Source organism: Gekko japonicus, unplaced genomic scaffold (assembly GCF_001447785.1).
Source record: "Gekko japonicus isolate JY-2015 unplaced genomic scaffold, Gekko_japonicus_V1.1 scaffold1476, whole genome shotgun sequence".
Classification (NCBI taxonomy): domain Eukaryota; kingdom Metazoa; phylum Chordata; class Lepidosauria; order Squamata; family Gekkonidae; genus Gekko; species Gekko japonicus.
The window spans coordinates 409,911-435,595 of record NW_015174319.1 but is presented as its reverse complement, the minus strand read 5'-3'; the positions used below and the strand labels follow the sequence as shown (position 1 = coordinate 435,595).

General features: G+C 46.2%; 1 protein-coding gene across 3 annotated transcripts in view; it reads left to right on the top strand.

The window, feature by feature from the left end:
* Positions 1 to 19,814: 19,814 nt before the first annotated feature.
* Positions 19,815 to 25,685, top strand: part of BANP (BTG3 associated nuclear protein) — a 229,860-nt gene continuing 223,989 nt past the window's right edge. For 2 of the 3 annotated variants that reach the window (XM_015424215.1, XM_015424214.1), the window contains exons 1-3: positions 19,815 to 19,926; positions 20,849 to 20,943; positions 23,634 to 23,833. In XM_015424215.1, coding sequence (XP_015279701.1) covers positions 19,857 to 19,926; positions 20,849 to 20,943; positions 23,634 to 23,833 — 365 coding nt within the window. In that variant the 5' untranslated portion in view covers positions 19,815 to 19,856. The remainder of the gene's footprint in view (positions 19,927 to 20,848; positions 20,944 to 23,633; positions 23,834 to 25,685) is intronic. The other variant, XM_015424217.1, reaches the window with a different exon arrangement.

The following is a 25,685-nucleotide window of genomic DNA, read 5'->3' as shown; positions in this document are numbered from 1 at the left end:
TCTCGCGCCGCCCCTCCCCCCCGTTCCTTCTTTCTGCGGGGGAGGGGGCAGGAGGCTCCCGGGGGGGGGTCGTGGCGCGCAGGCGCGGCCTCCTCCTCGCCCTCTCTTTGCAGAGGTGGGGAGGGGGGGTTCGTATTAATTGTTACTAATCAGCCGCAATATCGGAACCGCAATAACGTCTGAGGTGGCTTGCAGGAATAAATTGAGCCAGGCAGGGGAAAGGGGAAATTAAACATTATTTAAAAAAACACAACAACAAACCCTCGATGGTCTTATTTTATTTTAAGCATCTGCTCATTATTATTTCTAATTGTTGCTGATTATTATTTCTAATGATTATTTCTGTTCCTGTTACTAGCAGTGCTCCCTCTAAGCTGTGGAGTCTTGTGAGCAGAAATTCTACTTGGTGAGCGACTGGCACTAAAGTTGTGAGCGAGCGGTTTGGCTGCTGCATAAATCAGTTTCCTCTGGAGCCCCATCCTTCCTGAGCGGAGACAGAAATGTGTGAGCCAGAGGCTAAAAAACTGAGCAAGCTCACACCAACTCAGCTTAGAGGGAACACTTGTTTAATAGTTTTTTTTCCTAATTTTTTTTTACAAGGAGCTTTGTGGCATATGTTCTTTTTTCCTTTGGTCATACTAGATTTGAAAGACAGCTTTTAATTTTAAAAAATTGCAATAAGAGGCAAAAATAGATAAGAATACCAATTTCGTTATTAAAAAATTTAGCAGTTTTTTAAAAGAATTATTAATAAAAAGCATAGTTTTTTTTTTAAAAAAAATTCTTATACTGGAGAGCATCTATGGACCCTTGTCCCCTCCCCATCTCTCAGATATAATTGATTAATATTTTTACAAGTAATAAAATACAGTTTGGCAGAGAAAAACCAGTTAAAATTAAAAGAGGTTACTTACAAATAAGCAAACAGACAAGACTGCACGAACAGTTGACAAGATACCCAGACTTAAAACCACCAAGGAGAATAACATGAAATAAATTATCCTTAAAATGGTTAAAAGAAATTGCAGTAATTGTAATGTTTGGGGTTTGTCATGGTGGGAGGTTTTGTGTGCCCAAGGCCTTTGTCATGCACATGAAATGTTACCCTCAGTGTGCAGAATTAGATGCTTCAGGATAAGAACAGGAAAAGTGCCACGGGTGGTGGGAGTTACTGAGAGCAGGAGGCTAGTAATAATGTAACTGGGTGTGATAAGCAGAGTTTTAAAAATAATCTGTCAGCAGTCAGGCTCAAAAAAGGTTGCCGCCAGTACTGTTTTTGTATAGTGCTCTGCAAGTGTTCAACGAGTTTCTTGTATTTATCTTATCCTTCGACTTGTAGAGCATTTTGTTAATTTGTGCAACAATTCTGTGAGGCAGTTGACTTGTATTCTGTCCTTATTTGCAGATTAAAGTAGTTGGAAGTGCAGCCCTTCTCTTGCCACCCTGGCGGAGGAGAGGTTTGAGACAAAGATTCCCTGGCTCGCAGCTAACATAGGAACATAAGAAAAGCCAGTGTTGGATCAGGCCAGTGGCCCATCCAGACCAACACTCTGTCACACGGTGGCCAAAAATACCAGGTGCCATCAGGAGGTCCAGCAGTGGGGCCAGGACACTAGAAGCCCTCCCACTGTTGCCCTCACCCAAGCACCAAGAATACAGAGCATCTCTTGCCCCAGACTGAGAGTTCCTATCTATACCTTGTGGCTAATAGCCACTGATGGACCTCTGCTCTAGATGTTTATCCATAAGAACATAAGAGAAGCCAATGACAGTCCAACACTCTGTCACACAGTGGCCAAAAATACCAGGTGCCATCAGGAGGTCCACCAGTGTAGCCAGGACTCTAGAAGCCCCTCCCACTGTTGCCCCCTCCCTGAAGCACCAAGAAGACAGAGCATCCCTTGCCCCAGACTGACAGTTCCTATCTATACCTTGTGGCTAATAGCCACTGATGGGTCTCTGCTCCATATGTCCATCCAGTCCCGTCTTAAGAACATAAGAGAAGCCAGTGTTGGATCAGACCAATGGCCCCTCCAGTCCAACACTGTCACACAGGGGCCAAAAATACCAGGTGCCATCAGGAGGTCCAGCAGAGGGGCCAGGACACTAGAAGCCCTTCCACTTTTGCTCAGTCATGTGTTGAATGCAGCATTGATTGTAACTGGATTTTCCGTCTCTAATGACAGCTGGGCGGGGGGAAGTGAATTAGGACTGTGGTGCTGAGGCAAGGGAGGATCTTGACCCATTCCCTTGTGTTATCCTCCTTCCTGGGTAAAAATCCCCTTTTCCAGCTGTGGCTGCTGTTACTGAGATGCTGTGATGGATCTCCAACAGTTCCTATAGGCAGGTCTTTGGCTACCACCTGTTAATTAACTGGAGCATCTTAAATTTAAAATGTGCCTACCTTTAAAACTTTACAGATTCATAATGCAGAAACTGTTATACTGCTTGTGTATCAAAAGAACAGAGATAGAAGAACAGAGAGGAATTAGAATAGTACACTGATATTGTAACTGAGAGAAGTTGATTAAGAGGCGTTTGTATAATTACTCAGACACTTTTTCTTTTTTAAAGACTTCTTGATTTGGATGCTTGGCCTGCCCAGTCAGTAAAGGAGCCCAGGAGGTTACGTGTCTGGTGGGTTCTTAAAGATTTAGTAAATCGATTGTGGCGTGGGTCTCCATGAGCCAGAGCCAACTTTACAAAGACATGAAATGTTACTCTTGGTGGGCAGAAATACTGTAAACAAACACGCACCATTCCTCGGAGGAGCTTGGGGCAGCAAAAGTTTTTTTATCTTTCATTTTATCTTCACCTCAAGGTCAGGTTAGACTAACCGAACATAGTGGGAAAGAGCGACCGGCCCGAGGTCACTCAGTGCATTTCATGGTGAGCGGAAGTTGAACCTGGGTCTCCATAGGCCAGTGCTCTGTTACTGTGTGCACATTTAGTCTAAGGTGCCAACAGCCTCCTTGTTGACTGCATTAGATGTCTCCTGTGGAATTTCACATTCAGGAACATGCATTCAAAAAGTAACAAAGTCATCCACTGAACCACACCCCTTTCCCCGTTTGCTGTTTGCAAGATGCAGCAAACTTACAGCAGGAAAGGGCAGCTTGTTTGGCACACCTCTCCAGTGTATTGCTTGCAGCTTTAATTCTTTATAATACAATGCAGGCCATTTTGCACAAGTGCCGTGCCTGGATAGTGCTTGTATGTAGTGTTCCCTCTAAGCTTTGGAGTCTTGTGAGCAGAAATTCTACTTTGTGAGCGACTGGCATTAGAGTTGTGAGCGAGCGATTTGGCTACTGCATAAATTAGTTTGCTCTGGAGCCCATCCTTCCTGAGCTAAGACAAAAATGTGTGAGCCAGAGGTGAAAAAACTGTGAGCTAGCTCACACTAACTCAGCTTAGCGGGAACAATGCTAGTATGTGTTAGAGTTAACACGGAAAGAACTCTCTGTATGTATGTGTTTGTACAGGGCCATCTCTGTCTGTCATGCTTCGTATTGTAACAGCAAAAAGCCAGGTCCCTGCCCAGTTCACAACCAGTGTTCCCTCTAAGGTGAGTTAGTGTGAGCCAGTTCACAGTTTTTTAGCCTCTGGCTCACACATTTTTGTCTCAGCTCAGGAAGGATGGCTCCCGAGCAAACTAATGTATGCAGTTGCCAAATCGCTCGCTCAGAACTTTAATGCCAGCAGCTCACACAGTAGAATTTTTGCTCACAAGACTCCACAGCTTAGAGGGAGCATTGCTCACAACATAGAGTCGACCCTGCTTAGCTTCTGAGAGGGATCTGATGCGATTGGGCTAGCCTGGGCTATCCAGGTCAGGGCATGTGTATGTAGACTAATAAAGAAGGTAGGGGAAGAAACAGGAGGGGGGGCAGAGATTGGACAGGCAAAAGGAGTAAAGTAGAAAACAGGAGAAGGACTTCAGCTTCACTTGCGATACTGAATGCCCTTGGAATGAAAGCCAGCTGGAGCCCCCATGTAGTTAGGATTGCAAGCAAGCAAGGAAGATTCCTGTTGTTTTAGTAAAGAGAACTTGGAGTAGACAGGTGCCCCTCCACTCCTTGATCCCATTCTTTCTTCCTCTTTGACCCATTTCCCCTTTTCCTTGCGCGTCAGGAAATCTCCTTTATGCTGATGTTGTCATTGCTGTATTTTTTTTTTTTTTTTTTGGCCAGCTTCCTTTCATCTTTACCATCTTGAAGAGGAAAAGTAAGAGGCAGGCTTTTGGTGTTTCAAAAACCAGCATCCCAGGTCACCTGGTTTCTCGTTTTTGTGGCTCTAGGATCAAGCACTTCATGAGACGGTGGCATTTCACCAGGTGGCGCTCTTCCCTCAGACATTTCGCCATCCTGTCTTTATAACACAACACAAATGTGATCCCTCCTAACTAATCGGTGGCTGGAGCAATCCCCCCCCCTTCCATCGTGTGCAGCCACGTAACTGCCGCATGCAGGAATTGATATTTTGTACAATTGGTGGAAGTGTTGTGAAATATACTTGGCGTATCTCCTTCTTAAAAATAGGTATTTAAACTCAGAACTGTTTTGCTGTAATTTCAGTCACAGTAGCTTGGCAGAGTTGCGTGATTATTGGCTGTGTTCCGACTTACCTAACGCGGGTTATAGGCAATCCACGTCAACATTTGCAAACAGTCCAGTTCTCCTTTACCTTCTGATCTGGTCATTGTACCACCAATATTGTACAACTCTTGTATAGCTTAATGGCGCAGCATCACTTGGAATATTGCATACAGTGTGGATCACCGTTTCCCAAAAATGATTGCTGGGAAGGGTTCAGAGGAGGGCAGCCAAGTTAATTAAGGTACGGGAACACCTTTCCTATGAGGAGGGCTAACCAGTCAAGGGTTTTCTGGTTTAGAAAACTACTGGGTGACCCAGAAAATGGATAGAGAAAACGTTTTCTCCCTCTCCCATACGGCTAGAACTTAGGGGCACTCACGGATGTTGATTCAGGACACAGAAACAGAGAAGTACTTCTTTCACTGAGCAATTGGATTGTAGAATTCACTAGATGATGCTGGATGGCGTAGATGGATATGAAGATCCCTGAAGGAGAGCTCCATCAGTGACTATTAGCAATTTTTAAAAATGAATTGCAACCCCCAAACAGAAAAGAAATTTTAAAACATAACAAAATATAAGAACACTGGTAGCAAATTTACTGATAAGCATCCAAATATCTAAAAATATGTCAGTGCATAATTGCCATCCATATGCCATATGTCAAGTGTTGATAAGGTTGTAAGGTCCTCAACCCACTGGATTATGGGAGATGGGCATTTATCTCTCTGGTGTGGTAATATAAGTTTGCAACAGTAAAGACCTAGAGGGTCCATTTCTGTTGACCATCATTTAGTATCCAGGAGACAGGCAAATAATTTAAAAGCACACAAGCATCCTCAGAGATCAATGAATATTCTCATACAAAATTGATATGAGTAATACTTCCTCCCAAAAATCCAGGTCCGAAGCAAGAGACGTGTTGTGTAATTACAGTGTCAGCAATTACGATGCTTTGATTGGTCCTTTAAAAAAAGATGCTGTATTTCACTGTGTCTACAAGCTCATTGTGATGTATATTCCCATCACCTAGTTACATTTCTACTTGCTGACAAATCCAAAAAGAAATCTAGCAGTTGCAGTATTTTTTTTTACTCTTTTTGTCTGTTGAGTGATAAGTGATTAACAACAATTATCCACTGCTCAAGATCAATGTATCATAGAGCTTTTGTTGAATAAAAGGAAAGGAAAGGATTTATTAACCAACATCACATATTTATTAGCAAATATTGTCGCTTTTGTTTTTTGCATTAATTCAAAGAGATTTTTCCCAGAGTAAGGGGGATTCTGAAATACTGAGCGCCGCAGGACCATATTTAGATACCAACAGATGCTGTAGTTGTAAATGTGGCCATTAAACAGAGGTTGATGTCACAGCTAGACCTCAGCTGCGAAAATAACAAAACACCTCATCATCATGGTCTATTAATTGGTGCAAAGTAAAAATCCTGTGATATATGAGGGTCAAGCTAATAAAATAAGTTATTATAAAAATACAAGTATTTATTATGGGCTAAAGGTAAAGGTTCCCTTGCTCGAAAGCCAGTCGAATCCGACTCTAGGGTTGCGGTGCTCATCTCCGTTTCCAAGCCGAAGAGCCAGCGCTGTCCGAAGACGTTTCCGTGGTCATGTGGCCGGCATGACTAAACACCAAGGTGCACGGAACGCTGTTCCCTTCCCACCGAAGTGGTCCCTATTGATCTACTTGCAATTTCTTGCTTTCGAACTGCTAGGTTGGCAGGAGCTGGAACTAGAGATGGGAGCTCACTCCGTCTTGCGGCACCCAGGTCTTGAACTGCTGAACTACTGACCTTCCACAGCCTGCAGTTCAGCGTCTTAACCACTTGAGCCACTGCAGCTCCTGCTGGTGTACACAGTAAAATGTGTACACATTATGGTGTACACATTAGTAAAAGATAAAATAGGTTAAAAGAACTGATCCAGTTATCAGACTCTTAAAACTTTTTATATACAGAGCTGTTAGTTTTGCATATACAATTGATGGGTATATCTTATGACCAGTACACCGAACGCATTTCAGTCTCTTTGGGCCTTCCTCAGTGGTCAATATTACTATTGTAAATCAACACACATCCAGAAATAAATATATGAAAAAATATTTTCTTTAGAGCCAGGTGTTGCTTTCTGGAATTGTCAAAAGGGAAAGAAAAAAGCCAAATTATTACATTTTTCTCGGTTTTTGGCAAAGTAAAAATCCCCCTGTCTGTCCAAGCCTTCCGTAAAAAGGCTGTCTTCCCAGTTTTTAGATCTGGATTGGCCCATAATGTTCATTTAGCATGTGAAAATGTGTCAAACTAATACTGTTGTGCTGTTGTACGTCATAATTCTCTTGTGGCAGAAATTGTGGGAGGAACAGAATCTATTTTAGGATGAATGGACATTAATGTGTTCCATTTAAAGAGAGGCACCTGACAAGAAGCTTCCAAAATAGCCTAAGATGAATGGTCCAGCTAAGAGAAGCAATTCCAATAATAATGACTACTAGGAACATTGACTAAAGGGAGTCTTCCCATCAGAGGCATAAGAACATAAGAGAAGCCAATGTTGGATCAGGCCAATGGCCCATCTAGTCCAACACTCTGTCACACAGTGGCCACAAATACGAGTGCCATCAGTGGGGCCAGGACACTAGAAACCTTCCCACTGTTGCCCCCCCCCCAGCACCAAGAATACAGAACATCACTTGCCCCAGACCAAGAGTTCCTATCTATACCTTGTGACTAACAGCCACTGATGGACCTCTGCTCCATATGCTTATCTAATTCCCTCTTATAAGAACATAGGAGAAGCCAATGTTGGATCAGGCCAATGGCCCCTCCAGTCCAACACTCTGTGTCACACAGTGGCCAAGAATACCAGGTGCCATCAGGAGGTCCAGCAGTGGGGCCAGGACACTAGAAGCCCTCCCACTGTTGCCCCCCCCCAAGCACCAAGAATACAGAACATCACTTGCCCCAGACCAAGAGTTCCTATCTGTACCTTTTCAGCTAATAGCCACTGATGGACTTCTGCTTCACATGCTTATCCAATTTCTTCTTGAAGTCGACCATGCTTATAGCCGCCACCACCTCCTGTGGCAGTGAATCCCATGTGTTAATCACTCTTTGGGTGAAGAAGTACTTCCTTTTATCTGTTCTAACCCAACTGCTCAGCAATTTCATTGAGTGCCCACGAGCAGCAACCCCCTGAATGCCATGTCTGGAAGGCAACATCCACGGAAGGCCTTGGCCCCCATACGCTGTTTGTTGGGCTTCTGTGGGAGCTGGTTGGCCACTGTGAGAAGCAGGGTGCAGGACTAGATGGATCCCTGGCCTGATCCAGCAGGGCACCACCTACTTTTTTTCAGAACAATAATGCGAAGTCCAGGCATTATCCTGCATTCTCTTGCTTGAAGGCAAGCCTTGCTGAGTTGGACAATATTTAATCCTAAATGGATGTGTAGAGAATTGTTGCTTTAGGTTTCTCTTACTTTTTTTGTCTTCCTTATTAACTTGGGGTGAAAGAAAAAGGTTAGGCATATGGCTTAAAGTGTTGAAATAGCGTATTGGGAACGTGTGTGAGTACGCCCTTGGCAGCATAAAAACGGTAACTTCATCTAGCGTTTGGATTTATTTTAGATGGCAGAAGACTGTAAAGCAGGTCTGGACTCTGGAGCGTTTTGGAGCTCAGCATCCTTTGTCCTTCTGTGGGGCTGAGTTGCAATCCACAGGATAGGTGCTCAGCCCCCTTGCCCGGGTCCCTGCCCTTCCTGCTGCCAAAGGGAGGAGTGGGAAGGAGAAACCCCATCTGTGTTGAGGTCTCCCTCTGATTGGCTACAGTGAGCTACCAGCCCTGGCCTTGTGTTATCCTGATTCGTTGGCTTGACCTTCATATAATAAACGTTATTTTGTACCTGAGAGTAGTCCTCATCTTGTGAATATCTTCTATTCTCCCCAACTCCAGGCATATTTACTCCATCAAGAAAGAGGATGGATTTCATTATCCTTCGTGGGAGGGGTTGTTTTCTGTGCTATCCTAAAAATACCTTCACATTTAAATACTTAGTCTAAATATTTCAAGTAATTTGAAGTAAGATCTGCTCAGGTTGTACTTGGATCAGGATGCACAGACAGATTTTTTGACTTGTGGAAATGCTAGGTGCCGAAAAATATTTCTTTCCGTCCTGCTGTGTGAACGTCTAAACATCTGGTCGAAACTGTGGGCAAAGATGAACATTTGTTCCACCGCAATGTCTCCCAGTTCTGCACTGCTTGGTATCATGAAATAAGCACCTTGTTTGCTCCTAGACTTTTACAGACACTTATGTCTGGAAATCGTTAGCCTGGAGGCTAAAGGCTGCAGCCTGCAACAGAGATTGTAAAGGGAGAGTATTTTTCTTCTCACGCGTCTCCCCATTATTCTGGTGCTGGTACATGCTGTTTACCCTACATTCGGGTGGCCAATGTCATGGTGCAGAGAGGGGAACCAAATCAGAACAGTTCTGAAGCTGTGTGGGTCCACGTCGTATTCTAAAATAGCTGAAATTAGCAACCTTGTAGGAAGTTCTTAAAGTCATGCTAAACCCTTACTGAGTCTCTCACTCTGTCTGTGAAAGTAGGCCATAGTTGGGGGGATACGCAGTCACAGGATGTGCTTACAAAAGGCAAGCAGAAGCAACCAATTGTCAAATAGAAACTGGGAACCAGATAGCTGTAGCACCTGGCCATGCAGTGAGGAGAAACTTAGTGCATATCTGCAGTCTGATCAGGACGCTGGGAAGTGGTAAGAGGCTGACTGCGAGGGCAGATGCCGCAGATGACTGGCTGGCCCTGTATCTGCAGGCTCTCCACGGTAAGTTGTCAGTATTCACTTGCAGTTGATGATTTGGAAGTGGTGGTTGTGTTGAAACAACAGTACACCTGTATGAATGAAGGATTACTGGATAGTTGAGCTACACCCCTTGTTCATTATATCGGCCCATTGCCAGGTCACTGTATGTGTTTAAGGAACTCTGCACTCTTAGCGCATACTTTTTTTTTTTGCCATCAAGTCGCAGCTGTCTTATGACAACCGCTTAGGGTTTTCAAGGCAAGAGACATTCAGAGGGGGTTTGCCATTGCCTGTCTCTGCATAGCGACCCCGGACTTCCTTGGTGGTCTTCCTAGATTCTCCAGGTGAGTGTGTACTAGGTTGACGAACCAAGAAAATTATATGCTCTCTTACCCTGGATGAAATTTGTGAGTCTGCCGTTCCCTCTCTAATCATACCAGGGGTTGTTGCGGCTCTTTCAAGTAGCATAACTTTTGATTAATCCCTTGAACGCGTAAAAAATTCAACAAGGCACTGCTATCTCTATCCTCTTCTCCAACGTTTACTTGGTGCCAGGACTGTGCTAGGCACCATATGGAATATAGAAAAGTTGCAGCTCTGGCCCAGGGTGTTTGCAGACTACAAACAGGCCCAATGTGTAAACAGGTTTGTTCGTACACAAACTTGGGAAGGGCCTGTGATTTCCCCATAGCCACTGCCCAGGCCACTTTTGTCTATCTCGCTGAATAGTCCTAGGGGGAAAAGGTCATTGTGTACTTAACTTTTAAACACAGTTGCACAGCGCACTCTGGTTTGCGTGTGGAAAACATCTCATTCTTCAGTAGTCAAGGATTCGTATTGAAGGCTATCAAGCCAAGCATCTGACCTGCTGACTTTCCTTTACTTTATTTCAGAGCCTGGTTTCTGGCACCTTCCCTCTGGCCAGTAATATGTTCTTTTGGAGGCCTGTGCTGCGGTTTCTTGCATTTCTGTACAGTGTGGGAATGAGAGCACAAAGGTCTCTTTGCCAACTAGCAGGAATCATGTGCCTATTTTGATTTCTGCACAGGACTGAAATGGCTTTGCTCTTTTTGCAGAGAAACAGAAACAGAAAACGCGTGTGTCTACCCAAAAAGCCAAGCAATCGAAGGCAAAGAGCGATTGCTGCTTAACGGGTACTTTAAAAAGTATGTTTATCAACACTCTGAAATACACTGAAAGATCCTGACTTCTTCTAGGTTCACCAGTAATCTCCGTGGGTGAGATTATCTGAGCCCACAGCAGCCACCACCACCCATCTGGGGAGGAGCCATGCCTCAGGGGCAGAGCCACTGCTTGGCATGCAGAAGGTCCCAGGTTAAGTCCCCCACATCTCCAGTTAAAAAGACCCATTGACGTGAAAGACCTCTGCCGGAGACCCTGGCGAGCCACTGCCCATCTGAGTAGACAATACCGACCTTGCGGGGACCAAGGGTCTGACTCCGGAGAAGGCAGCTTCATGTGTGGTTCTGTGTTCTTTCCTGACTGGACTTTCAGATGGCGTTGGCCTAATTCACACATACAAAAGGAGAGACTGAGGTGACAGAGATCCGAGGTGGTAGAATAGACTGTACGGCTTCAGACTGCAGGTGGAGGATCACATGTTGGGAAACCGACCCAGTGATCACACAGAACCCTCCATCCTTCCTGATGCTCATTTTCTGACTGCCTGGAGTTCTTTATGAGCAGGAACATTCACCTCTGGAGTCCACCCCCTTCATTCTGAAGTGGAGCGGTCCGTTTCACCACTTCTGAACTCTCTTGTACCTCATTCTTCTTGCCCCTATGGCCTCTCCCCATTTCTGTTCCAGGCAATGCTCCCTCTAAGCTTGTGGAGTCTTGTGAGCAAAAATTCTGCTGTGTGAGCTACTGGTACTAAAGTTGTGAGCGAGCGATTTGGCTACTGCAGAAGTTAGTTTGCTCTGGAGCCACCCTTCCTGAGCTAAGACAAAAATGTGTGAGCCAGAGGCTAAAAACTGTGAGCTAGCTAATTTTAATTCAGTTTACAGGGAACAGTGGTTCCGGGTCAGGAAAATGGCTTGGGGGAAGGTAGGAGCCACCCCCGTGCCAGTCCTGGCCAGAATCAGGTCCTGTGGCACCGTTAAAAGGAGTTCCTCAGTGGAAACTCGGTCCTCCAAAATGGCCAGAACACCTGTCTCCTCCCGTTGGCCCTCAAGAATGCTAGATTCATCATAGAATCATAGAGTTGGACGGGACCAACACGTGTGTCTACCCCAAAAGCCAAGCAATCGAAGGGGGGAGGGAATAAAACTGTGGGTGCGTTCAGACGGGGGATTACAAACACCTCCCCATCCACGCACCCAGTGACCCCTGTTCCCCTCCCAGAATATAACAAAAAACCTTCAGGATCCCTGGCCAAACTGGCCTGGAGAAAAATGGCTTCCTGACCCCAAAGTGGTGATCAGCATTTCCCTGGGTGTGTAAGAAAGGGCCATGAGAACTAAGCACTGAGGCAACCCTTCCTGCCCTCCCTCTCATGATCTGCCTGAGTTCACAGAATCTGCATCACCTTCTCTTCAACCAGCCTTCATTAGAGATGTTACATAATGAATGCAATACAATAAACAGGGTGCGGGGATAAATAATGGCAAAATGTTGGTTTTGGAACGCTGCAATACTATAGATGCTTGTATTTATGTTATCAGGTGCATTTCTGTTCGCCTGACTTCAGGGAAGGCAGCACAGAAATGGAAAACGGTACCGTATTGGCGAGGAGGTGGGAGTTCAGAGTTCATTTCCCCACCCTGCCGTGAAACTTGATGGATGACCTTGGGCCAGTCACTCTCAGCCCAACCTACCTCCCAAGGTTGTTGTGAAGATAACATAGGGAAGGGAGAACCCTGTAGGCCACCCTGAGCCCCTTGAGGGGGGAGGGAATAAAACTGTATGTGATAGAAAAGAGAAACAGAAAAGATCAAGATCAGTACCTTCCCTTTTGAGATTTTTTAATGGAAAGCAACCAGGGTGGGGTAGTGGGTGGGGAGCATATTAAGAGAGGGGAGAAAACTTGGGTCAGGAGTCATAACGACATCGATCGTACAGTCAGGTCAAAAGAAGTATGGTGTTGAATTGTTTGATGCATGTGCTGCTATCTTAGATGCAGGCGACTAGTGGCAACCACGTAGGGTTTTCAAGGCAAGAGACATTCAGAGGTAGTTCGCCGTTGCCTGCCTCCGCGTAGCGACCCTGGACTTCCTTGGGGGTCTCCCATCCAAATACTAACCAGGGTTTAACCACCAAGATCTGACGAGATCGCTCTAACTTGGGAACGTGGAATATTTTAAACGTTTGATTAGGTGGGCTTGGTAGAATGTGCCCTCCATGGTAGCCAAAAGGATTTACATTCCCGAGAGCCCACATTCGATATTTGTAAACAATAAGAGATGGAGAAAACATCAGCAGTGTTTGAGTACCAGGCTCACATTTTTTAAGATCCGGGGTGATCCAGGATGAGTTTCATGGGATTTTATTTTTCAACCTGTTTGCCCAGAACTGTGAAATAGCGTTTCTTTCTTGAAGGCAGAACAGCAGTATAGAAATATTTCAGATAATATTAAATGAGAGGGAAGGAAAGTAAAAAGCTAACGACGGTCTCCTCTCCCTCCCCTCGCCCATCAGTCCGATAATATTAGGTTTCTGCAGGTCGAGGTTCTCTTTGTGCTTTTTAGGGGTGGCTGGCCCAGCACGACGCTTCTTGTTCCAGTTGGAGTCCTTTTGAGGTTTTGCATCCTGGCTAACTCTGGCTTTAAAACGGGCGCCCTGGGGCCCTCAGAGGAATTGGCATGGCTCCTGATGACAATGCGACCGACCTCCTCTTGCTCATGGGCTGCTTCTTATTATGTTATTCTTCTTAATCAGTGTTACAGTACGTTGACATATGATGTAATTGGTTAGGGAACAGTGGGCTAGCCTGAGATGACTCAGATGTAGCTGCCAACGGGGCCGGAGGTGGCAGCCAAGTTCAGGGTTTATAAAGTTAAAACGAATCTCAGAGGCGAAGGTTTGTGAAAGAGCGTTGTTAGCTGCTCACATCAGAGTTGGAAGCGGGGCCAATGGGCTACCAAAGGATGGAAGTGCCCAAGGAAGGAAAACGGGTTGCCGTGACAACTCTGTGTTAGCATGTTCCTCCGTTTTCACTGGATTTATGAGCTCGAACTCGTCCAAAGGTTTTCAAATACTGGCAAGGGATGTGTGTTTTGGAAAGAAATTACTACAGTACCAAAGTCATGCATGATAGAGGAAAAACGATCCGGAAGGCACATCGGGTGATCAGAACCGCCAAATATTACACTTCAGATATGGGGGTGGGGGTGAGTTCCGTGTGTCTTTACAAGTGTCTTCATTTAGAATGAGTGACAGGCTTTCAGTGCAGATTTTTTTTGGATGAAGATGTTGAAATGCTTGGGTTGTGTTGCTTTATTCCAGCTAGATGAAATGTTTTTACAGTTGAGTTTGCGAAGGGAGAGAGCTTTTGAGACAAAACTAGCCCTACTCAGGGTTGGACAGTATTTCAGATTCCTCAATGCCACGGTCTGCTTACATCCTCGAAGGGAAGTAAAGTAAAGGTAAAGGTTCCCTTGCTCGAAAGCCCGTCGAGTCCGACTCTAGGGTTGCGGTGCTCATCTCCGTTTCAAAGCCGAAGAGCCAGCGCTGTCCGAAGACGTTTCCGTGGTCATGTGGCCAGCATGACTAAACACCGAGGTGCACGGAACGCTGTTACCTTCCCACCGAAGTGGTACCTATTGATCTACTTGCAATTTCTTGCTTTCGAACTGCTAGAACTGGTACCCATAGATGCTGCCATTTTAGAGCTGAACTCAAACTGTTTAAAAATGCCACAAGGGCCCAATCCTGATTGGGTCTGCAGTGTGTGTGTTGGGGGGGGGGTGTCAGGAGCTCTTGCTCCCACCACACCTTTTCAAAGCAGCCGGGGCAGGGAGACAAGATTGCCTAGTTCCACCGTGATGAGGGCCCAATCAGGACTGGGCCCTTGCTGCATGTTTAAGTGGCCTGATTTCACCTCTAAAATGGTGGTGTCCATGGCTCAGACCCGTGGACACCGTAATGTGTAGTTTGGCCTTCGGGTGTGAGCCCTAGTCTGACACCAACCACTACATCACAGTGGCTCTCACACTCTCAAAAGGATGGTAGCTGTGGAGAACAACGATGTTAATATAGTGCTTTTCTGGTTTTGGACCAAATCGTAGAAAAGATCTCTCTGTCAAATCCTAAGACACCTTTGCAAGAATTCAGGAAAAGACTCAAGTGAGTAATATCCACATATGATACCAAGCAGATAAACCAATCTAATGCATAAAATTTATTCAACGAACATGAAGTTGAGCCAACTTCAGAGGACGGCGGAAGACCGGAAGGCCTGGCGTGATCTGGTCCATGGGGTCGCGAAGAGTCGGACTCGACTGCGTGACTGAACAACAACAACAACAATGCATAAAAATAATCATAAATGGGAGGGAAAATGCCTTTCTTAGGATGTGTGTGTGTGTCTTACAAGGGAATATGGGCTTTCCAGGTTTGGTGGGAAAAACATCTCAGAATAATCCATTGCATTGCCCCAAATTGTCTCCAGGAGGAGAGCTGACTGGATCATCTACGGTGGGGCTGGCATGCTGGGATACTCAGCAAAAGCATTGCAATACGGGGACCTGCACATGAACCCCAAAGCGATTCAGATGAGAAGCGTTCTGAGTGCGCCTGTAAGAACACAAAAGGTGGTGGTGGGGCCATGGCTCAGTGACAATCTGCTTTGCATGCAGAAGGCCCCAGGTTCGATCCACATTGTCCCCAATCGAAAGATCTCAGGTAGCAGTATGTTTTGGGGAAGACCTTTTACAACCTGAGAGCGTGCCAGTCAGAGTAGACAGTACTGATCTAAATAGTCAAGGGTCTGACTTGGTATAAGGCAGCTTGACATGTTTAGCAAGTGCCACTGCTCATTGATAAAAAGCCCCAGTTTTGCTACAGAAGGTCTCTGGTCCAGCCCTGGGCATCTCTACTGAAGGGGCTCTCTGGTAGCAACCACTGAGGCCCTGGAGACCTGCTGCTGGAGTTGATAGGACTGAGACGGATGGCCTGATGGCTGGACTCAGTACGAGGCATGTTCACTCACACGGGAGCATCTTTTAGGGAGAAGTTCTGGTCCAGTGCTCGAGCGCACGCTTGGCACCTGAAAGATCCCCGATTCAGGTCTCTGCATCTTCAGTCAAAGGGACTCGCACAGCAGGTGTCCAGCAGGATCTTTCTGTATCTGGAGTGGACCTGGACTGCCGGTCAGAATGGGCTGTCTCTTTGCTTTGGGGAAGAGATGTTTGGGGGAAGAGGTGAGAGGTATAGTTCTCGATGCTTGAAAAAAGCAAAGAACATTCTGCAGGATTTGTCACACCCTGAACACTCCCTGTTTGAACTGCTGCCTTCGGGTAGAAGATATAGGACAATTAAAACAAGGACAAACAGATTAAAAAATAGTTTTTATTCGAGAGCTATTATTGCTTTAAATGCTGTATGAAATTGGAATTTGGGTGACATTGGTGGTTTAAGTTGCAATGTGAACCTTAAGGGAGTTATGGGATGGTTGTGAGCAGTGTTCCCTCTAAGCTGAGTTAGTGTGAGCTAGCTCACAGTTTTTTAGCCTATGGCTCACACATATTTGTCTTGGCTCAGGAAGGATGGCTCCAGAGCAAACTAATTTATGCAGTAGCCAAATTGCTCACTCACAACTTTGATGCCAGTAGCTCACAAAGCAGAATTTTTGCTCACAGGACTCCACACTTAGAGGGAACATTGGTTGTGAGCGGTTGTAGATCACCGAATGATTGCACCTTTAATTTCGTTGTACTATGTACAATGACAATAAAGTATATTATTATTATTAGCACCGTGGCAACTATCCAGGGTGACCACAGGCACCAGTTTGGGGATCGTTAGTTTCATTTATATGAACTGTACACATGAATTTAATTCCCCCCCCTAAGTAGGGTCAGATTAAAAATTTTAAAAAATAATGTTTTTTGACTGGGTTTGTCCCTTTTTCCAATGCCACGCACGGGCTGAAAGATTCATTTCTCCAAGCAAAGGGCTGGGCTTTCAATAGCGTTTGCAGCTAGTGACATTATGAAACAGTAATCCTAGCACAGCTGTTTTATTATGTTAAGACTGGCCAGCTCCCAGGACTTCTGAGAAATGGCAAACTTAATTTGCCAAAATGATAGAAATGGCAACCACATGCCCTAAACCTCTTGCCAGATTCCTCGGGCACCTCGCCACGGCGAATGCAATCATCGTAAGTTTTCACGGTGATCCGAATTTCAAATGAATCTCTCTTGGCCGCAGAAGTGTTTTGAGTAAACAGCTCTGATACCGTGTGGTGTCCTCATTTGGAAGAATTCAGAATGCATACTTTTTGCAATGAGCAGCTGCTGCGTTGGCTGGCCCGGAGGCCCCGCTAGTGTGGTGGTGTGTGCATTTCAGTGGCGCTCCACCTGCCTCTTTTAATTGCATTCCTGTATTCAGGCGGAAGACAGGAAAAAGGGGAAACCGTCATGCCTAGTTGGTTTTGATTCAGCGCCGAGGGTTAATGATAAATGGCCATTTCCCCCTGGCTACCTTTGGATTTCTCCTGCCAGTATCCTTTTCTCCAGGTATTTAAAAAGAAAGAAAGAAAAGACCAGGCTGTCTGCCCTTCGCTCTCTCTTTCCCCCTTTCCCTAACTGTGGGAAATGCAGATGTGGATTGCTCCAGTGATTTTAATTCAGCTTTTGGAGTCTAGAGAGTTCCTTTAATAAGATCTCTAACAATCCCTGACAGGGAACTCCAGAGGGACAGTGCTGAGAAATATTTGGCTCTAGAACCGGAGTGGAGGGCTGGGACTGGAACTGGATCTTGCAGGAGCCGAATTGTGGGAAACTCTGGAGACCAGAGACAGAAACCTGATTTAGTTCAAACCCGAGAAGTTTCCAAATCTCATTTTGTGCTGACAAAGAGAACCTGTAAGAATCCAATCGTTTCTTATTTGGAGTTATTTGATTTTTTCCCTCTTGTTACGCAGGCTCCGTATGACTTACAGCGCAAAAAAAGTCAAGACTAAATTAGGCTGCTGAGAAGTGAGGGCACAGTCCTGACAAATGTAAACACTTCTAAGTCCCCTTGATTTCCGTGGGCTTAATTCTTTCCCATCAGAACCAGTGGAGTCTAGAAAGTGGCCAGATCGTGCCCTTGTATATGAACAGTGAAAAATAACAATCCCATTAATGCCTCAGTCCCTTTGCACCATTGACCATGGTCATTAAAGGCTACACCCCGAAGGAGTGCATTGTAGCCCTCCCTGAAGTGGCTTGGGCTTTGGTGTATCTCAGAGGTGGAGGCCACCGTCTCTCTGTGTCCTTGCCCACAGGCAGAATAGTCAAGGGGACTTCCTGGGGGAGCCAGGGGTTCTCAATGGGTTGCTGGGGGCAGCGGAGTCCCGGTCATTCTGGCAAATAACCAGGGGTCATTTCCTGCAGGAGCGGAGCTCTGGCAGTAAAGAGCCCAGGGGGTGGGCACATGCAGCAAGCCCCACCCCCTGCTCCCAGAAGCCCTCAGTCAGAGGAAGAAGCAGCCAGGTAAGTTGCAGAGCCCCCCCCGGCCCCCCGGCCCAAAACAGTCCCGTGGCACCTTTAAGACCAAGTTTTATTCAGGTACAAGCTCTCCCTCCTCTGCGAGGACAGATCTGCACGTCCCGTCCCCCCCAATAGCTAGGAATCCAAAACAGTCCAGTGGAGCCTGAGCAGTGGGTGTTGCCTTCTGATACACGTCTGGTGATGTCAGAGGGTGTGGCATATGCAAATAAGTTACGCTAATGAGCTCCTGCACCTCTTTTTCTATGAAATGACCCCTGCAAATAACCATCCCCATAAATGTCATTTGAGAGGTGGGGAGAACTCATCTCTGTACACTGTTTATGCACCTTTTACAATATTTTCTCCGTAGTGGTCATTATTTTCAAGTTCTTATCAGTTCAGTCCTAAAGATGTACAACCTTCTAAGCCTGCTAACTTAAGTGGACTTGGCAGGGTGTAACGGGGTTTAGGGATTGTACCGCCTCATTGGCTATGCTCACAATGTGAGTGATTGAGGGGGGATAAAAAGACAGGTCCACCCTCCTTCAAGGCATACTTATGAATAAAAGGGACATCTATCATCATCTTTCTTTCTCCCAATTTTCTGGCCTTTGCAGACCCCCAAGGTGGGTTACAGTAACCTGAAAACCAACCCCCCCCCCCAATAGAAGATGATAGCCAGCTAAACAGCAGCCTAACCAAAATATACTACGAAGAGCCTCCATCTTAAAACCACAATCCTAGCAATAAAACCAAGAAGCCCCTGGTCTAGAAACTGTGCAGCAGATGAAAGGCAGTGTGGCGTGCTTGCTTTACTGGAGGTTCTCTCCAAAAGGACTCTGTTCAGGTGCTTCCGTGTCACTAACACGAATGGGCCATTCCTCTCTTGGGAGGGCATTCCACTATCATAGCACTCTTTAGGAAACTCTCTTTGTCTAGCCATCTACCATTCTTCAGGGGCAGCGGGGGGGGGGGGAGCCCGCTGCAAAAGACTTCTGGGGGTCGTGTCCCTGCAGGGCTACAGGAGTGAAGCTAATTTTTCTAAACTGCTTTAGCATTTTGTGACTGAGGATGAAACCAGAGGGGTTGTGTCATCTCGTGCGTGCGTGTAGTGTCAGTTACCTGGCTTTTCTTGCTGTCAGAGGTGGCAACTACAGCTAAAGCCTGCGTTTTGAGCAGGGCTATTTTTGGGCAGGAACGCACAGGAACGGAGTTCCGGCTGGCTCCCAAGTTGGCCATGCCCAGCAGGAACTCATTAGCATAGTAGGCCACACCCAACAGCAGAAACTCATTAGGATTGGCTACATTAGGGGTGTGTGGCCTAACATGCAAAGGGGTTCCTGCTACAAAAAAAGCCCTGGGTTTTGACAACAAGCAAGGTAAACAGAATAAGAAGCAAAAGGTGGGTGTGGCTGGATGACCACACTTCTGGTAACATGGGCGTGTAGCCTAATATGTTAATGTGCTGTGCTGTCAGGGGTGTGGCCTAATATGCTAATGAGTGCCTGCTGTTAGGTGTGGCCTATTATGCTAATGAGTTCCTGCTGGGCTTTTTCTACAAAAAGAGCCCTGGTTATGAGGATCAATTGGATATTTTCCATCAGAAGAGCTTCCGTTGCAGCATTTCCCCCAGAGGCTCATAAATCGTCTGCCGCGTGGCATGTGGCGAATACCACCCTATATCCAGAGTGTGATTTTAACAACTGTTCTCTCTCATGATGTTTTCCAGATTCAGATTTGCATGCATTGACAGCTCGTTGCTGCTGCCTGATTCTGAATGATGACAGAACAGGACTTAGCGGATGTCGTTCAGATTGCTGTGGAGGACCTGAACCCAGGTCACCCAGGTAGGTTGTTGGAGGAATATGTGTGGTGGCATTCCAGCTGCTGCCGCCAGCTCCATGTGTCTGTGTGGGACAAAGACCGAAGGATCAGAAGTGGGCTGAAGAATGTGCTTTCCTTTAGAGCCGGATCAGTCTGGTGATGGCTGCTCAGTCTGGAGCCGATAGCAGTCTGGTGAGGGCAAGATAGCTCACATCATGTCCTGCCACCTTCTCCTTCCAGCCTCCACCTCTCCAGTGTGGGATGCAGTGGGGGAGGGGGGAGCAGTAAGGGAAGGGGTGGGCCAAGCGAAGAGAGTTGGTTGGCCCGATGCAGCCCGCAAACGGCTCTGATTAGGGGGACAACGGTTAGTGTCATAGAGTCATCTAAGGTTCAGAGGTCATTTCAGGGGGGGGATCACGGGGGATCGCAGTTCCCCCGGGTGAGGTACGGGGGGTCACTCCTGCCGGCCTTGCAGGTCCACCGCCGGGCCCCTCATGGGGCTCGGCAGTGGAGCTGCAAGGCCGGCGGCGGCCGGGACCGTTGGAGGGCGGGGTGTGTGGCCTTATGACACACTTCCAGTGACGTCAGGGGGTGTGGCCTTATGACACACTTCCGGTGATGTGGCATATGCTAATGAGTTATGCTAATGAGTTCCCCTAGCTCTTTTTCTACGAAACGACCCCTGCGAAGGTTAGAGTTGGAAGGGACCTTGCAGGTAATCTAGTCCAGCCCCCTGGACACAGCCGAAAGATGGTCGTCCAGCCTTTCTTGAGTCTCCACGCAGGAGGTGGTTCTGCTTGTGGGGAGTGTGTGCTCTGGTCCAGTCTCTTCCTGGGAAGTGGTTCAGGCCCAGTTTGCTTTATTGCTCCATATCACCCTTCCTCATTGGATGGTATTTATTGAAGTATTGAGAATCGCTTGCCTTGTTTCTGTGTTTTTTTGCAGTTGTGTTGGAAAATCACGAAGTGACAGACGAAGATGTAGATCCACCTTTAAAGCGCCCCCGGATAGAGATTAATTGCCAGGATCCCTCAATTAAGGTTGTGTTGATGAAACACCCCCCCACACACACACTTTTCCTGATTGGTGATGTGCAGTTGGAGGGAAAGGAGTGCCTTCTCTTTATGGTCTCAGGTCCTTCAGACCACCCAGTGCAGCCACAAGCCCCTCTCAGTTTGAATGAGGCAGAGAGTTCAGGTATACTGGTGAAAGCTCCACTGTCTTTATTCGGAGGGTTACATTGCAGAGAAAGAAAGCACATGCTTTCCTATGGCTATGACACCAGTTTGAATCTGGGTTTGTAGTACATGGAATTACACATTTGAGACTGCAAGTAACCATCTGATTAGCAGAAGCTCTATTCCTTAGTCTTCAGTAAGACGCATGAACATCTGATATAGACTGGACCACCTTTAAATTAGGAGCTGCGGTGGCTCAAGTGGTTAAGACGCTGAACTGCAGGCTGTGGAAGGTCGTTCGTTCAGCAGTTCGAGACCCGAGTGTGCCGCATGACGGAGTGAGCTCCCGTCTCTAGTTCCAGCTCCTGCCAACCTAGCAGTTCGAAAGCAAGACATTGCAAGGAGATAAATAGGTACCACTTCGGTGGGAAGGGAACAGCGTTCCGTGCGCCTCGGTGTTTAGTCATGCTGGCCACATGACCACGGAAATGTCTTCGGACAGCGCTGGCTCTTCGGCTTTGAAACGGAGATGAGCACCGCAACTCTAGAGTCGGATTCGACTGGCTTTCGAGCAAGGGAACCTTTACCTTTTAACCTTTAAATTAAGCCCCCAGTACCACTGTTGAGAGAAGCCTCTTTCCTAAGAAGCCTAACTAATCCTACCCGGTTCAGCTTCTAAGTCTTGTAGTTTGACAGGAAATGGTTTTTCAGCTGCTAGTTTCACCCCTTTTAAATACGATAGTACCTTTTGGAGGATTTCTCTTCAGTGAGATCTTCTCTACTTGGTGCGGCCTCCATTTTGAAGTAAACTTTAATTATAGCCTTGCGTGATTAACAGAAACCGCCAGCATCTTGCCAGCCTTTCAGCTGGTGAGACTGGAAACTTCTTTCTTCAGGTCAGACGGAAATTAGCAGGTTTCAAATCTTGAATATTAAACAAACAATATCAAACATCAAACAATGTTAATCTAGATCTACCCTCCTTCAGTTACTTTACAGTCCAAATTTGAGTTGGTCCAGGCTAAGCCCATTGAAATCTGCAGTGTTAGGCACTTCAGTTGCTTCAAAAGGGGGGAAGCATTTTTATTTAATTTGGTTTATAGTTTGCCCTACCCAGGGGGTTTTCTGGAAGAGCCAGAGAGGACTTTCAATAGTTAATGATGTTTAAATGTGCTGCCACTGTGTGGGCCACTTTTTTTACTTGATGTTGCACGCCCCATGTGACCCCTAGAAGTGGCTGTGAGTCATGCAAGGTGGTTAAGTGACTAGTTTAGGCCTTGGATGGGTTTTCTACCTTTCTTACTATGAATGGCTTACAGGGCAATCTTAAAAGAACACATTCCTGGGCAGTGTTCCCTCTAAGCTGAGTTATTTAATTTGGTTTATAGTTTGCCCTACCCAGGGGGTTTTCTGGAAGAGCCAGAGAGGACTTTCAATAGTTAATGATGTTTAAATGTGCTGCCACTGTGTGGGCCACTTTTTACTTGATGTTGCACGCCCCATGTGACCCCTAGAAGTGGCTGTGAGTCATGCAAGGTGGTTAAGTGACTAGTTTAGGCCTTGGATGGGTTTTCTACCTTTCTTACTATGAATGGCTTACAGGGCAATCCTAAAAGAACACATTCCTGGGAGTAAGCCTCACTGAAAAGACCTGAGTAGGGTTCTTCTGAGGAAACCTGTTTAGGAGGGCACCGTTAGTCTCGCTGAGTAATTTTTGTGTAATCTTTAAATAAAATCCACCAGAGGGCGCACTAGAATTTTCTTAAAGCTTAAAGCGGACTGCATGCTGATTCAGAATGTGTTCCATTAGGAGTTTTCCTGTTAAAAGACATGCTCCTCAGGACCTTCCATTGTTTGCAGGGACACGTATTCAGCGGAACTACGAATTGTGTCCGTTTTCTGAAAAGAAGGATATTGGGCCTTCTGGAATCTCTGGCTTGCGATGGGAGCCTGTAATTGTGAACAAGGGCAAAGTCTTTTCATTCCAAACATGCCCTGGGATTTAGTCCTTTTTCATATTTTAGCCCAGTGGTGCCTATTATTATTATTATTATTATTATTAGTCACAGTCATATATTTGACTGGTAGACGGTGTTCTGCTATTTGAGTTCTCGCCAAGTTCCTGGGAATTGCAGGTGTACTGTTGTTACAGGTAGGGTGCATAACTGTTTTAAAATCTAACATTTTTCATAACCACGGGCAGCGCACTTTTATAAATGTCTCATTTTTAATGCCCACCGAAGGGATGACTAGGTGAAATAAACTAGAGCTTAGAAGCTAACACCTGCTTTCCTACAGGTCTCACCTTACTAGGCTAAGCTTTGATAATGCGGTGATGTCCTTATCAGTTTTGCGAATGATTGCACTTAGCAACTGGGTAGCCAGATAGTGCTCCTTGGATACGTATGGCATTTATCTGGACTTTTGAGATATAGATATGTGTGTGCGTGTGCGCGTGCATGTGGGGTGTTTGAAGATAAATCTGTCGGATTTTTTTTTTTTTAAAAAAAACAAACCCCGCTGAATTTATTTGGCTGCCTTTTTATTTCCAGTCGTTCCTGTATTCCATTAACCAGACGATCTGCCTGCGCCTGGATAGCATTGAAGCGAAGCTGCTCGCCCTTGAGGCCACCTGCAAGTCCCTGGAAGAGAAACTGGACCTCGTCATGAATAAGCAGCACAGCCCCATCCAGGTCCCCATGGTGGCAGGATCCCCGCTCGGTGCTACACAGACGTGCAACAAAGTCAGATGGTAAGGCACCTTAACACACGGGATTCACTGCCACAGGAGGTGGCGGCGGCTACAAGCATGGACGGCTTCAAGAGGGAATTGGATACGCATATGGAGCAGAGGTCCCTCAGTGACTATTAGCCACAAGGTACAGATAGGGACTCTCAGGCTGGGGCAAGTGATGCTCTGTATTCTTGGTGCTGGGGGGAGGGGGGGGGCGTGGGAAGGCTTCTAGTGCCCTGGCCCCAATGCTGGACCTCCTGATGGCACCTGGTATTTTTGGCCACTGAGTGACAGAGTGTTGGACTAGATGGGCCATTGGCCTGATCCAACATTGGCTTCTCTTATGTTCTTGTGTCTGGGGCAAGGGATGTTCTGTATTATTGGTGCTTGGGAGGGGGGGGCGTGTGGGAGGGCTTCTAGTGCCCTGGCCCCACTGCTGGACCTCCTGAGGGCACCTGGTATTTTTGGCCACTGAGTGACAGAGTGTTGGACTAGATGGGCCATTGGCCTGATCCAACATTGGCTCTCTTATGTTCCTATGTTCTTAAGGCGCGGGTGTGCTGAAAAGCGTGAGCTCCCTGTGCACAGTATCTGCTTGGCACGACCCAGCTGGGCGGCTCTCTAGGTAGTTGTCAAGGGCTTGGTATGCAGTCTAGATTGGGGAACGGACTAATCTCGGAGGCAGTTGTGCTGCCAGCTATGCGGTGCTGCTTTTGGTTAGACAGAAACTAAACATACCACCTTGGTTTGTGCATGACTTGGAACAGTTGCCGCATAATGTCTTGGCTTAGGCCTGTGTGCATGAGGAACGTTCCCTGTGGAACAACCGAGCCCCTTTTTCCAAAGGGGGAGTCCTGGTCTCTTCTGGCAAGTGGACTGCTCCTTGGCCACTGAGATAGGCTGGCTAGGATTTTACTTGGAACGAAGAATTTAGCTCCCTGGATTCAACTCTCAGTTTTTGTTTTTGTTTTTCAACTGAGTTGCCTTATGACAGTGAAGGTGATTTAGAAAAGTCCCCTGTCTCCAGTCATGCATATGGTAGCGCATTACTGGTAGACATGGAGTACATGGAGCCAGATTGCACCACCAGTACATATCAAAGGAAAGATCTGGATCAAAATGAACAAGTGCGTCTTTGCTAAAGCCGTTATCTCTCTGTTCCCGCACATCATCTGAAGATACGTAAATTCACGTAGGTATGGAGTTCCTGTTCTCAGGCCTCGGTGGGGACAGGTTTTTTTGTAATTAATAAATCTGATGCTCAAAGAGTTGTTTTTTCCCCTTCATGCAACAACAATCACTTTAGTTTCGCCTTTTTGTAATTTATTCTTGGTTATGCTTTCCTGAAGACCTCCATTTGAGTACTTCATTCTCTCCTGTGCTTTAGTGTATTCCTAGTCTGTGTTTGTAGTCTTCAGCTTTAAAAAAAATAAATCACTGGCAACTCTCTGCAAGTCTCTGAATATTTTTCTGGTATGTGATGCTAGAAAATGATCTCAGTATTGCAGGTGCCTTGGATACGTACAGAAAGAATCTGTTTGCTTCTCGCCTCGTAATGTGAAGCTTCCACCTCAGTGGTACAGAACGTCTTTTGTTGGCATACAAATCCATTCCTATCTGATTTGGCACCCAAGTTTCACTATAATCCTCTGTTGGACAGTTTCTTCCCAACCCCGGCTTCTCTCATGCCCAATTTTTTAGCATTTCTTTCCTGACTAACATTAGCACTCATATTCAGGGATGTCTATATATTTTATAAAAGCACTGTTCACATTCTTGCTGGGCCATCTCAGTGCGGGGTTACATTACACCCCCTCCCCCTACAGTAATGTAAAATGTCATGCCAGTAGTTTTAGGAACCGAAGAAGAG